Source organism: Uranotaenia lowii, chromosome 2 (genome assembly GCF_029784155.1).
Source record: "Uranotaenia lowii strain MFRU-FL chromosome 2, ASM2978415v1, whole genome shotgun sequence".
Taxonomy (NCBI): Eukaryota; Metazoa; Arthropoda; class Insecta; order Diptera; family Culicidae; genus Uranotaenia; species Uranotaenia lowii.
Genome location: NC_073692.1, coordinates 53,734,557 through 53,749,150, shown reverse-complemented (window position 1 = coordinate 53,749,150; position 14,594 = coordinate 53,734,557). Strand labels below are relative to the sequence as shown.

At 36.9% G+C, this 14,594-nt stretch overlaps 1 protein-coding gene across 4 annotated transcripts in view; it reads right to left on the bottom strand.

The window, feature by feature from the left end:
• Nucleotides 1-13,944, bottom strand: part of LOC129740950 (uncharacterized) — an 82,110-nt gene extending 68,166 nt beyond the window's left edge. Inside the window, exons 1-3 of one of the 4 annotated variants that reach the window (XM_055732609.1) lie at nt 13,598-13,922; nt 6,853-7,460; nt 6,155-6,438 (exon numbers count right to left, since the gene is read on the bottom strand). In XM_055732609.1, the coding sequence (XP_055588584.1) occupies nt 6,155-6,219 (65 nt within the window). In that variant the 5' untranslated portion in view covers nt 6,220-6,438; nt 6,853-7,460; nt 13,598-13,922. Of the gene's footprint in view, nt 1-6,154; nt 6,439-6,852; nt 7,461-13,597 lie in introns of all 4 variants that reach the window. The other 3 variants (XM_055732608.1, XM_055732610.1, XM_055732611.1) reach the window with 3 other exon arrangements.
• Nucleotides 13,945-14,594: the final 650 nt, after the last annotated feature.

Here is a 14,594-nt window from a genome sequence, read left to right as displayed (position 1 = left end):
TGGAAGTATTTTTGCAAATCTTTCAGTTGGTTTTGATTCGATTGATAAAATACCAATCCGTGTCACATCTAGGCGTCATTTATTACCACGTGCTGTGTACAAATCAAATAAGCAAGAAAAAAACACGTCTAAAAAGCTCCGATTTGGCTCAAAACTCATCCATGATTTTTAGCAGAATTTTTAAGTAACGTTTACATATTTTAACTTTTAAGTTTGTTTGGAAAAATTAAATATTTCGTACTAAAAAATCAACATCACTTTTGTTTCTTCTTTGGAGTTTAGCCTGCGGATGTTTTTTTTTGCTAATTTATAAATTCTTTGAAGGAAATTTTCCGATGAACAATTTTGTCGAAGCCCATAACTTTGTATCTTATTACGCAAAAAAGTTATAAGCTGTTCAACAGGGGTATGTCTTCTGGCATTGAAAAACAATAAATTCAATTGACACCACTGCTGGGTGCCTAACGAGGTATTGCAAAACTATTTTTGATAAATCATAAAATAATTCATAAATTAAGTGATGTGTTAAAAAATCCATTTTTTTTTTATCTTCGCGATGTCGGGATTTTTGACAAATCCACCTGGAACTTCTGACTACCTTGGACAGTTATTTCATCAAGGGAAAAAATCCAAAACAGCAATGAGCATGGTTGCCACAAGTACATATTTATCTGAGTAAGTACAGATTTTTGCATTATTTTTTGTACATTTTCTGTCCGCACAGAAGGCAAGGCAGATATTTAGGATTTTGTTCAGATAAGTAGTGAGCTTCCGGATTTTAAAACACCTTTTAGGTAATTAATAAATTTTGATTAGAAATATGCGTTTTGAAATTTGGAGAGCACAGAAATGGTACCAACAGTCAAACGAAATAAAAAAAAACAGTTTTTTTTACATTTTGCACTGATGATCGTTTTGGTTGTTGGTTCATATTTTCGTGCATATTTTGAACAAATTTTGTTCCAATGAGAATAAAAATTTTAATGTGCCAACGCTGATAGTAAGGAAGAAATTGTTATTTTTTTACGTTGTGTGATGGGAGACTAAATGACATTTTCTCCGTTTACACTGAGGTGTATGACCAGGATTGCCAACTTTTTTTTTCAAAAATCAGGGACTGGTGAAATAAAAAACGTAACGAAAATTTCGCTCAATCAAAATCCGGAGAAATCCGTAGATCTTGTAACGCTGGGAGCATGATCAGCGAAAGAGGATTGCACTCGGAAGCCAGACTGAAAACAGTGCAGTTTTCTCCCTTCTCTTTGTTGTTTGAGGAGAACCGACCAACCATGGTTGTTACTTTTTATGTGCTATTGTGAGACTGAGCTTTATTGCTGCGATGTGTGATGTGTAAAATAACCTGACGGTCATTTCTTTTCAAAAGAGTGTTGTGAACAGACTAAAAATTTGACAAAAAATGGCTCAGAACTTGACTCGTGCACACACATATAGGATCTCAGTAAAACTTCATGTTTCTTTGAAGGGATCCGGATTACTTAATACTAAGGAGTACATCTTTCGAGGATATGATGGCTAGCATCTTACAAATGCTAAAACCACCAGTCCAATGAAAGCGAACTATGTATGTCATGATCGAGATTCGATCTCATGACCGCTGGCTTAGAAGAATTAAACGCTATCCTGTAGGCCAAGGTCGGCGGCAATTTTGAAAAACCCTTACTTTTCCCGACAATTTCTTTGTCTATACACTTAAAAATGATTATTGTTTGAATATGTTTGAAGCAGTTCTCGGTTCAGTCCAAGGCAACGCAAAATTCACGGGTTTTGCTGGGTATCATACTTGGGTGGTCTAAGAAAATCAATCAATCTTCGACGAAACGCGTGGAACCGGATTTCTAAATATCTGCCAATTCCAATTTTTGCTGCTTATCAAAGGGGGCTGCCATTTTTTGATAAGATTGTGCTCAATTGATAAGGTGAACTTTGGCAAACGTTCCGTTCCAGAATGGGATGCCTTTGAAGGTTTCCGTACCGTTTCTGGACTCAAAAAAAAAGGCCACCTCCCGATCCGATGTGACAGTCGTCTACATTTCCAACAATCTCGAAACTCAAGTGCACCTAGAGCGCGATAACGATTCTTGCTTGAGTCACTTCGCTTTACCGGTCGGTCGACAGGAATGATAACGGTGTCCATCAATTTGGGTTTACCTCATTTCTTCTCTACTTGTTTGCAACAACTTCATACACTCCGGCAAACTCAGTCAAGACGTACTTCAAAAGGCGAGGTTGCTGTGGGGTTCTGGGAGGGGCTCGCTGAGCAAGAGCAGAGATTATTCAATCACTCGCAGTAACATCAACAATAACATCAACGGGTAATGTCAGTCTCTTCAATCGGACTGGTTCTCTATCACTATATCCATGTATGATGGAGGTACGTGCGTATCTTCTTCAAAGCAGTTCGGAGGCAAATGAGGCCTCTGGGTGTTGGTTGGATTAGCATTCCGCAACACTTGAATGATGAAGTGTGATGATTCGCTCAAAAATTACAATGTAGGTTTCCAACTTATACAAGGACAATGCATGGCAATAATGCATTGATTTGAAATTTTTAAGGATACATTTTGAACGAAACGAAACAACATTTGGTACAACATAAATTTGGGTTGTGAATTCACCAAATTTTTGGAAAAGAGCTACATTAGGGCATCCGCAGCAATCGCGAGTATAGTGAAAATGCTCACGCGTTTGATCACTCTCATACCGCACCGGGGGTTAGTATGAGGGTGAGCAAAATAGGGCCGTTGCCGTCGGGACCGACAAAATCACCAAATTTGCTCACTAGAAAGGGGCGAGAGCAAACATGCACTGAAAAAAATCTACCAATTAAGGCAAGTTCAACAAACGATGTTTATTAAAATTTTGTAATTTTGGTAAACAATTTGTTAATTAATTAAGCCATTGTGGCTCTTCTTTTGATTCGGTCGAATGTGCGGACGGAATTTTGTTCGCGGGGGGATCGGAAATGTGTCAAAGATTATATAGAGCCATTTTGGAAGTATTCTGTGCTGGCTCGAAAGAGGTGAAAATTTAGGCCCTCGGAATCGGTGGCCCAGAGTTTGATCTTTGCAGCCGAGTGGTCGTCGGAATTAGCATATCTTTGAACAGTGCAGAACTTGCAATTGACCAGCATCGAGTAACATCAACGTAAGCGAAAGGTTAGTGAAAAAACTGTTTATTTAGCGATTTTTTTTTTTGTTTTTAATTTTTTTCTACCCTCCGTACAGCTTGGGAAAGTACGCAGCAGATAGAAGAAAAAACTTCACCGTCTGACCGGGGCCATGAGCAGTATCTTTAGCAGATAGGTTTGAACCGGGGCAATGACGCATACAATCCTCCTTCTCGCTGCGCTGCACCAGGGAAAATGGTTCCGACTCACTGAAGCCAAAGTCTTGGAACAGCGGCGAAAAACCTCCTGTTTGATAGTGGAACTCCACAGCAGCTGGCATATTTCGCACAAGTTCCGCTGAATTTCGGATGATTCCGGCTGCAACTGCACAAAAGTTCGTGCTGCATCCACAACCTGACCCGGTTGCTGGTCGCTCGAAACTGCGTGGCCCTGTTGCTGCTGTATGGTATCTTCAACCAGCATGTCGACTTTGGCATCACATAACGGATAGTTAACAGTTAACTCGTCGAATAACCTCCAACAATCGCTATGCATAATAATAATTAATTATTAATAAAAATGATAATAACCGAAATTGAAGCGAAAAAACTATCGACTCCGAAAATTTATTCGATCAGTAAATTTAATTTAATATTTTCTGTTAAAGTTTTCTCAGTGCAATGCACAATTTAAAAATAATATGCACGCTCATTTTTATCTAACCATTTATGTTTATAGAATAACCATTTTATTGTTTTTGATGACAAACTTTCAATATGGTTATTTTTTAAGAATTTTTCTGGGAAGAAATTTAACCATTTTGATAGTTCTCAAGCATTAACCACAAAATGGTTGAAAAAATGGTATTTCTTTATCGCCATTTTGGAAATTATTGCTTTTGCAGCCGGGTGCGTTTTTCGGAAGAAAAAAATAAACGAATTTAGGAATTAATCCATTTTGTATTGCTAGAAGTGAAAATTATACGGCAAATGTTTCTTGCTGAAGGTAAGTCCTTAATGAATAATATGCGAGATACTCGAAATTAATGCGAATTATTTGATCCCCAATAGGATGCTGAAATTGCGGGTCTTCCGGGTCATTTTCCTTACCCTCCGGAAAGCAGAATCCGATCGAACTGTCCATAAAACACCGGCCGTGCAGGAGCTTCTTTGCTGTCGGTAGCTCGAAATGTCTGGGCGAGGCCCTCATCAACAACACAATCAATTTCCAAATCAACAGCAGGAGCAGCTACAGATTTCCGGATGATACAACGGCAGCTTGCAGCTGAATCAGAAGAGAGGTCAATTGTTGTCACAGGGCCATCAGCATTCCGGGGGAATCGTAACGCAGGTGACGAAGGATTCTTGAGGGATCGATGACGAAATGACCCGAATCGGGCAGGAAGAGGAGGAGGTGGTGCAGTTAATCATCGGAAGAATGACTATCGTGACCGGAGAAGTATAAGGCTTTGCAAAAATGCCATTATAGGGGAGAGTGGGGATACTTGATCCCCTTTTTTTATTTTCACCATATCTTTTTGGAAAAATTTAGCAACCCACCGTTTTTGACATTTTCTGACAGCTTGTAACTTCAAGTTTCTATGCTCCAAAAATTAGAACGATACTTGAACCCGTTGATGAACTAGAAGCATTTTCGTGGGAGTAAAAAAATTGCGATTTTTCTAAAGTTAGGGGAGACTTTATCCCCTATTGAAGGAGACTTGATCTTTTGTTTAGGAAGCCCTGATCCTTGTATGAAAATCAAACAAAACCCCAAGATAGAATGTTAATTGACTATTTTGGTCATGTTTGTTTTCATTTCACAATTTATAGCTGAAATAAGAAGAAAATTCTATAACTTTGTCTTAACGCTAATAACATTGCATACTTAAAGGCGCTATTATCTATAGTTAAGAGAAAATGAATTATTTTTGTTCTTTTCTTCAGTCAATTGTTTGAAAAATATTAGTTTTTGGATAAATATTAGTAATTTCGTAATCAGCAATCATAACGATCAATTCAGAAGAAGAATATGCCGTTTGGAAGGGGGATCAATTGTACCCAACTCTAGGGGATCAATTGTACCCATAATCAACATTTTAGAAAACTTTTTCTGAAAAAAGTTGAGAGTTTTCCATTGCTTTGAAAATATGGCATTATGAAGTTCATTTTACGCTCGAACGATTGATACATTGGAACAAATATTTTTTTCATAATTTTCCCAAGTAAGGAACATTTTAAAGTGATGAAAAAAGATCTTCAAGTTACATTTTGTGAAATTTTTCAAACAAAGGTCAATTACTCAAACAATTATTTTGTTAAATTTTTTTTAACTACAAGCATTGATATTTTGCTCATTTTAGCACATTTTTCTAGAACATTTGATCTTTGTAAGACATTCCAGTTTCGAGATATAGCTAAGGAATCAAGTATCCCCAGGGATCAAGTATCCTCATTCTCCCCTACTTATTTTTATTTGTGAATCATGTAATAAATAAGAATATTTAATTGAAAAACTCTGATTTTTATTAAAAATTTGATGAGAAATCCTCATGGATCTAAAAAAGTAGCTCATTTCAATTTCGGTTGTAAAATAACCATTTTTCAACTTCACCTCCAGAATCCCATTCGGTTGAAAAATAACCATATTCGAACTTCTCCCCTAGAAGTCATTTTATGACTTCTCATGCAGAACTCATAAAATGACATTTCCCGGGAAAAGGTCAAAAATGGTTATTTTTGAAACCTAAATGGTTTAATAATTTCTAGCGTGTGCTTCCACCCGGTGCGCGAAAGAGTGTGTATACCAAAATCGGTCCGCTGAAATGAGCAAAATCGGGCCGCGTATACTCCCGTATTGGTGCGTTTGCTCTTACAACGACTTTTTGTAAGCTTAGAGTTTTGACAGTTTATAACACAAACCCACTCAAACCATGACCAGGTACATTGTTTTCTTATTTCAAAGTTAGTAACCCATTTAAAAACCCCTGAACCCCATGATTTTCTACCGATGATTCATTTTACTCACCTCGTCAGGTTCGACTTGAGCTCCTCCTTGAACTTCTCCAACTGACGTTTCATGTTTCGGTTCATTTAGCCACCCACCTACTAGATCACAACACGTACACTTTTTCCTTCGCTGGAGCACGTCTTCTGGTGATACATTTACCCCTGCGGTGTTCCTCCTTCCCACTTTGTTATCACTTTTCGGCGAACAGATTGATTTATACTAGTAATATTTAGCACAACTATTTATACTCAAGAATTATTCTATCTAAGCTGTTCAAAAATTTAACGCATGGCCTCAGATTGCTGAAATTTCAATACAAAAAAAGTTACAATTGAAGGAGGAATTGGATCGATATCTTCAACACGAGTGGTTATATGGCAAAACTGATAACACCACGGTATCGTCCAGCACGAACATTTACTAGGTGTAAATCATCCCGCGATTCCACAATATCTTCACGGAGTCAAGATAAACAAACCCGAAGACGGGCCAGTCCGGACGCGAGGAACGTGTTGACTCGACTGGTTCCGCACACTTTTCTTCTTCGTTCTCGCAGTTCGCCTTGTTTCGTTTTTTTCATACATTCATAATCGCCTTGGAAGAGCACCATTCGTGTCTCGTTTGATATAACTTCTGGCTGGCTTTCAACCTAACGTTCTTCTAAACATCACGACGACACTTCTCGCTACTGATAACAAATCAATAAAGCCACTTACAAGTTTCGCCAAAGGAAAAACACAATTCCCATTGGAATTCGGTGACACAGTCTTCAAAAGTTTTTGCCAGAACAAATGCTTGCTTTTGTATGCGTGTGTCACTGTTCGGTTCGCGAATCGATCATCTGGGACGACGCCTATACTGTTCGAAGTCCACCAACGAAAGGACCCTCCGCTTGCCGAGTCCGTGTTGTGGGAAGGTATTCACGAAAACCAAAACCGAAACTTTTGTAAACAACAGTCGACCACGATTGTCACTTGCGTCTCTGGGGGAAAGCCGACCGACCATTCACGTCTTCTGCATACCGATACAATGCCAGCCAAGCAAGAAGCGACTTCTTGTCGAAAGATTGCAGTGCAGTTCTTTCGTTGCTAGTCAGTCTGCTGACTGGAAGTTGGTTGATTTCGGTCGTGTTGCATATGAATGGGGGAGGATTATCAATGCCTGCGTAGTGGTGACGACCAGCCAGCCAGCCCAACGTTTCCAGTTTCCAGTCAGAATCTGATGATGGTGCAAGTGAGGCGGCGCTATCGCCGTAGTATTGTATTTGGTGAGTCAGTGGGCTACAAATGAATAAGTCCGGTTTGGCACAGCGGTCTTGAAAGCACTGCTTAAACCACGGAAAAAACAAAAAAAAAAAATTAAAAAAAACTTGCCTTGAAAAAAAAAACGAAATGTCCTTAGCATAGTTGACTAGTTAAATTCCAATACAGGAAACAAGCTTGAAATTTTGTTTTCTGGATCTACACTTGATTTCACACATTTTCTTCAAAGATCATAAAATGATACGACATTAAAGTTATCAAGGGTACAAGAGAGGTAAGTCCTTCAAGGGTATGCTGAACCAACACCGAATAGCTTTATTTTCCCGTTCAATTTGGAACAAGGAGTTTCATCCGCTCACCCTTAAGATTGACAAAACCTCCTTTCTACACTTCATATATTATAACCTTGTAGTCTTTGGAAGTAAAAGTGTGAAATTACATCTTAGTTCAGAAAACAATGTGTATTCGATGCATGTTGGCAAAAGTGAGAGATTCTCGTATAGTTTGGGCCACCCTAGCGTAGTAAGTATCGTTTATAAAAGAAAAGAATCAGATGGAGCAGTGAACCGAAGACCCTTCCAAATTTTGAAATGATTTTTATATCTTTTTGTTCATGAAATTTCCTCTCCATATGGTTTAGTTTATGAATCACTTTGAACGCATTCGACAAATTTTTACCATTTTGCGTGCACTAGATTGGACAGAGATACAGCTACTATTCCTTCAAAATAGAAATATGTCAGATGTTCAGCATGGATTTTAAAAAAGCGATGAACTGTAACTAATTTAGCAGAATTTGATTCCTGAACTTCGCAATGGATGACACAGGGCTCGCAAGTAGGTGTCATATATACAGACATGTCTGAAGCTTTTAACGTTATCAGCTCTTCTATCAGTGCTGCGCAAAAATGGGATCACCGGTGTAAGTCTTAAATGGATACGTTCGTATACCTGAAAGAAAGAGTTCTGTGTGGAATTCAAGATCCAGCATATTCCTGGTCAACAGCGGCGTACCACAAGGGAGTCACTTGGGACCCCTACTTTTTATAACTGTAATGAACGAGTTCCCCGAAGTGACGCGTGACGTGTTTGTGCTGATCTACGCAGATGATTTGAAAATGTTCCTTTCTGTTTGGTATCCCAACACGCAGAAAAAAGATTTTTTATTTCAAAGGAAAGTGCCGCAAAAACAAAGGATTTTTTCCTTTGATTTTGGGATAAATAAAAATTCCATTGGTTCAAGGACATTTTCCTTTGTTTCAAAGAATTTTTCTTTTGAAAAATCTTTGAGTCAAAATCTTAATGCTTTGAAACAAAAAACAGTTTCATTTGATGCAAAGTTGTTTTCGTTTGCTACAATGAAATTTAGATTTAGATTTAAAAGCATTGGTTCATTGAAATATTTTCCTTTTATTCCAATTGGAAAAAATATTTTCTGTTGTTCAGAAGTTCCAATTAGGAATTTTGAACAATAAAAAGAAACAATTTACATCTTAAATTCATTTTTATTACAAGCTTAACACAAACACTGGTTCACTATAATGGAATTAACCGGTCCTAAATATTGGCCTGAGGGCATTCTTCTTGGACCGCTCAATAAACTTCCGGAAGCAACTCCGGTCATCCAACTGGTGATTGCCGCTGAAGATCGGCCCGAAGATAATCAGACCGCTGGATTTTGGGCGGAATCAGCCGTGGTCCTGTAACAATGTAAAAGTTTATATAAAATCTTAAATATTCACTTTTTGACTAATGGATTAACACGCACTTACCATGGTATGCATTCCTCATCCTGAATCCTCCTAAATAGCTATCTCTGATTCACTAGTTTTGATTTTTAACACGACCGGCGAAACTTAATTCGAAATTCGGTACTTGCTCAATCCAAATTATCTTCTAAGTTTGAAGTTTTAACTTAAAGAAATTATTCCTTTCTGTTGAAAACATTTTTCTTTGGTTGAAAGAAAATTTACTTTGTTTTAAAAGACATATGCAATTGAAAAAAATGTCTTTTGAATCAAAGAATTTGTTTAAAATCAAATTCCAAAATTATTCGGTTCAAAAAATTAATTCTTTCTTTCAAAAATTATTCATTTGAATCAGAACGAGAATTCATTGATTCAAAGAAAACAGGAGTTTGATTAAAAAAACTGAGTGTTTTGAATCAAAGTCAGTTTTGTTTTGTTTCAAAATCCAAGTTTTCTCTGCGTGAAGGATTGTATGGTTCTACAGAATGCGCTTAACAAATTTTCTGAGTGTTGCAGCAATTTTTGTTTGAAAATCAATGCCTCAAAATGCAGCGTGATCACCTTTTCAAGAAAAATGAGCAACATATTGCACGATTATTATCTTGAAAACAACTGTTCCGTAACAAGAAAATCCACAGTTAAAGATCTAGGCGTAGAGTTGGATGCAGAATTTAGTTTTCCGAAACATATCGAACAAGTCGTTGCCAAAGCCAATTCCATGTACGGTATGGTTAGTAGGATTTGTCACGAGTTGGACAATGCTTATACAGAATGAATTAAAATTGCTCCTAAACTTACCTTCTACAAATTTCATTCGATGTGTGCGACAAAATAAACATTCATTGAAATTACGAAATGTAGACTAGATAAAATAATATAGTAAAGTCAAAAATAAAAAGTTTCGTTATTTTTACAAGCAAAGTTTAGCCTTATGGGTAAATTCCTCCAATCTGTTTTTTTCTAATTTCGTATTTATAACATGGAGCATGGAAAATAGTCAGCTACAAGCCATATTTCTAAGTTTTTGTCATGCTGTTACTTGCTGCTTTCATAGAATCTATTAACTAAACCTGTGCCTGGTAGCACACGCTTAAGTCATATTGAATTGATTTCTAGCGTAACATTTCAAAAGGGCGAAACTGCCAAATGTAAACAAATCGAGTTAACAGTCATTCCGAATGCACGCGGTTGCACTTTACCTATCAAACGCGGTTTCATCTTAAAATTTCTTAAAACTTTCAAAAAATTGATAAAATTCAATTAGGCGAAACTTCCTGTTGATGCATTTTCGTTGGAACATGAAGTTACGCCTATTCAAAATGGAGTGAATTTTTCTATTCGTGTAAAGCCAAAAGGCGTAACCGAGTTGACCGTGTGTGACAAAACGGCCTAATTACACGGAAAATAATAAAAAGGTAAAATTTACCGAGACAGCAAAGGTGAACGCTCGCAAAAGCCAAAAAGGTAACTTCTACCTATTCGAGGTGAAACTCACCTCACAGCGAGGTAAAATATACCTGAAACGAAGAATGAAAAAAGGTACAATACAGAAAAAAGGTGAATCCAAAAAAGGTAAATTTTACCTCGTAGCGAGGTGAAGTTCACCTGAATTGAGCTGAATCAAAAAGTATAATCCACCTTGAAAGAAAGGTAAATCCAAATAAGGTAAAACTTACCTCGTAGCGAGGTGAAGTTGACCTGGATTGAGCTAAACAAAACGGTACAAATCATCTCGAAAAAAAGTAACTATTTGACGAATCCGTTTATTGAGGTTAAGCTGTTTTGCCGTTTAGGAACAAGTTTTGCTTCGTGCACAATATGTGAAAATCGGAACAAAATGGTAAGTGTTTTCTAAGATTTTATTTAGTTGTGCTGGTTCTCTTCATAATACTTTGCTTTTGTTTCAGATCGGCCCACAGAGCTTCGTGTTGTATTCCCGTCAGCCTTCAGATATTATTCCGGAAAAGCCGGACCTGACAAGCTTGGCGAACAAAGGACTTGACTCAACAATTTTTAAAGAACACGGTGATATATTTCAAAAATAAATATTAGGTAACAGTCTCTATTTGTTTCAAATAAATACCAATTTTTTCATGAACTGTGTTTTTTTAAATTATTTTTTATTGAAGAAACCAATCAAACAAACTAGCATTTACCTTTTAAATCAGTGAATCGGAAAACGGTATTATTTACTATTTTGCTAGGTGAATGAGAAAATGGTAAAATCTACCTTTTTGCTAGGTGAATTGAAAAAAGGTAAAATTTACCTTTTTGCTAGGTGAATGAAAAAAAGGTAAAATTTACCTCTAAAGAGGGTTGGAAAAAATTCACCTCGCAAAAAGGTAAATTTTACCTTTTTTTATTTTCCGTGTGTTTTACTAAATTTGCCTTTTTTTTAATTTTGGGTGTAGTGCACGGAAAATAATAAAAAGGTAAAATTTACCGAGATAGCCAAGGTAAACGATCGTGAAAGCCAAAAAGGTAGCTTCTACCTCTTCGAGGTGAAACTCACCTCACAGCGAGGTAAAATTTACCTGAATCGAGGTTGGAAAAAAGGTACAATTCACCGAGGAAAAAGGTAAATCTTACCTCGTAGCGAGGTGAAGTTCACCTGAATTGAGCTGAATAAAAAAGTATAATTCACCTAGAAAAAAAGGTAAAACCAAATAAGGTAAAACTTACCTCGTCGCGAGGTGAAGTTGACCTGCTTTGCTTTGTGCATAATATGAGGCCCTCAGAGCCAAAGGGGTATAAGTGACAAAATGGTCGATTTTGAGTTAATGATGCCAAACGATTCTTCACATTACAAAGTATTTTTGATATTTTTTTCAGATTTTTAAAAATATTTTTACATACTTCTTCATTTGATAGAAAAACACAAATTCTTGAAAAGTATATGGAAAATGGCCTAACACATCAATTTAAAAGGCTGTTTTCTCGATATCAGCTTTTATGCACTTATACCCCTTTGGCTCCAAGGGCCTCATATGTGAAAATCGGAATAGAATGGTATAAGTGTTTTCTTAGATATCATTTTGTTGTGCTGGTTCTCGTCATAATACATTGCTTTGTTTCAGATCGACCCATAGAGCTTATAGGTGTATTCCACGTCATCCTCCAGCCGGAAAAGCCGAACCTGACCGGATTAGCCGAACAGAGGAGGTCATGAATGTACGCAACGCAGGAGTATTCAGCGGCCATGGCGGCTAGGAAGAATGCGAAGCCGAATTACCAGTCCTTATTTATCTCCAATAAATATAATTTTTGATAGAATTTTGTATTTTTTTAATTCTTATTGAAGAAACCAATCAAACCAACCAGCATTTACCTTTTAAATCAGTAAATGGGAAAACGGTATTATTTTTTATTTTGCTAGGTGAATGCGAAAAAGGTAAAATATACCTTTTTGCTAGGTGAATTGAAAAAAGGTATAATTTACCTTTTTGCTAGGTGAATGAAAAAAAGGTAAAATTTACCTCGAAAGAGGGGTGGAAAAAATTCACCTCGCAAAAAGGTAAATTTTACCCTTTTTTTATTTTCCGTGTAGTTTATGCGTGTAGGATGAATGGGCGTAACTTCAAAACCAAAACAAAAACGGCCGATCAATTGGGCTAAACTTGCAGGCGTAACTGAAATCAAAAACAATAATAGGGCGAAACTCGAAAATCTCTGAAATTACGTGAAAAAAGTTAAAGTTCTTGATAACCATCGAACAATAAGTGCTTTTTAAATGTTACGCTAGATTTGTCTCATTATATATTTGCAGCCAAGATGCTTTGCTGTTACTTATTCAGCTTTAGTTGAATTTATAGTCTTTCTAAAAAGATCATCGACTGAAAAACATTCGAAAAGATGCAAGTACATGTTGTTAAATTCATGGAAGTTGTTATTTATTTTATTTTAGACCTACTCAATTATTATGATAAACTTACGTTATCTTTATCGAGATAAGTCATAAACATCATTTCAAACTTACATACCTTCATAAGTGAACAACAAAGAGAAAAATTGTTATCACCAATTGAAAAATAAAACTTAATTCGGACCCACTGTGCATTAAATATACTACGCACACACACAAATGCAATGATTCCGGGGGCGAATGAATGAGATCATCCCGCAGTGGCCCCAGGCCCAGGAAGGAAGTCGGGAACATGAAAAAATGAAGAAGAGTCAGAACATTTTCATACCATTCAACACAGCTACACCTCTTATTTCACCAACACATTCTTCAAATATGAAAAATAGGAAAATAAATTGCCTTGCATAAAAAGATAATAGCAATGCGATGGAATCTGAAAGTAACATTGGATCTATTCACTCGAGGCACCAAAATGATAATCGGAAAATTATGCCATGAATCTGCTTCCGAATTTGGGATATAAATTCATATCATTCGAATGGCTTTTCCTCATAATCCAATTATCAAATTTGCAAATCTGAAATACAACCACAGATGTATCGATGTCTTCCATTTTCGCCATAAACAGATTTGCTCCATCTAATGGGCATTGCTGAATACATGTTTTGCACTTCCATCCATTTTTTGTTTCGATTTGTAAATCATGACACTTCCCAATTATATGTTCATCACTACACAGTTTAAGGCGTTCACTGTCTGCGTCCACCGTTTTCACATCAAATCTGATTTCTTTCGTTTGATATTCGAACAACGAATAAGTCAAGTTCTAGGAAAGAAAAACACTACTTATAATTTATCAAAACTGACCGAAGAACTCGAATTCGCAAATTGCGTATATCAATCACGGCGGCGGAGATGAAACTGACACCACCACCGTGGAAGAAAGAAAAAATAGTGTTCGGGTTTTCAAGGGAGCGAATGAACGCAAATGAACAACTGGGTAATCCAGTGAAGCGAGGTAGGCTAATTCCGTCAATGCATGTGTGCGTTAAGTTTTTAATCCCGCTCAGTGGTGCCAGGTTTTGTTTAGGTTCTCCTTTTTTTCATTTACATTCTGTGTTACCATGATGCTCTGATTTGTTTGTAAAGCACAGACTTCTGACCAATTGTTCAGACATTGCTCTAAGTCAAAGTTCTCCGAAATAATGTATTCTGGCTCTGAGTAATATATTGGCTGTGGTCCTGTAACAATGCAAGGGCTTATAGAAAATTTTACAAACATACACCATACTTCAAGCTGATTGATTGATTGAAGTGCGTTTATTTGGAAGGGTGCCGTGCGCCAAGCGATAAAGCACCTTAAATTCTTCTTCCTAAATCCTCCTAAGGCATAGTTCTTCATTGGTTTAGATTTTTGAACGACCATCAGCTAAACTAATTGATTCAATTTTCGGTTTTTTATTCTTCGTGCATGCCATGAGGCAGGGATGGAAAACAGAAAAAATAAAAAAAAACAATCACTCGAATGTCAAATTGGTCTGATTAAATCGCACTGACCATGTTAGTGCGTAACATATTTTGGGTCT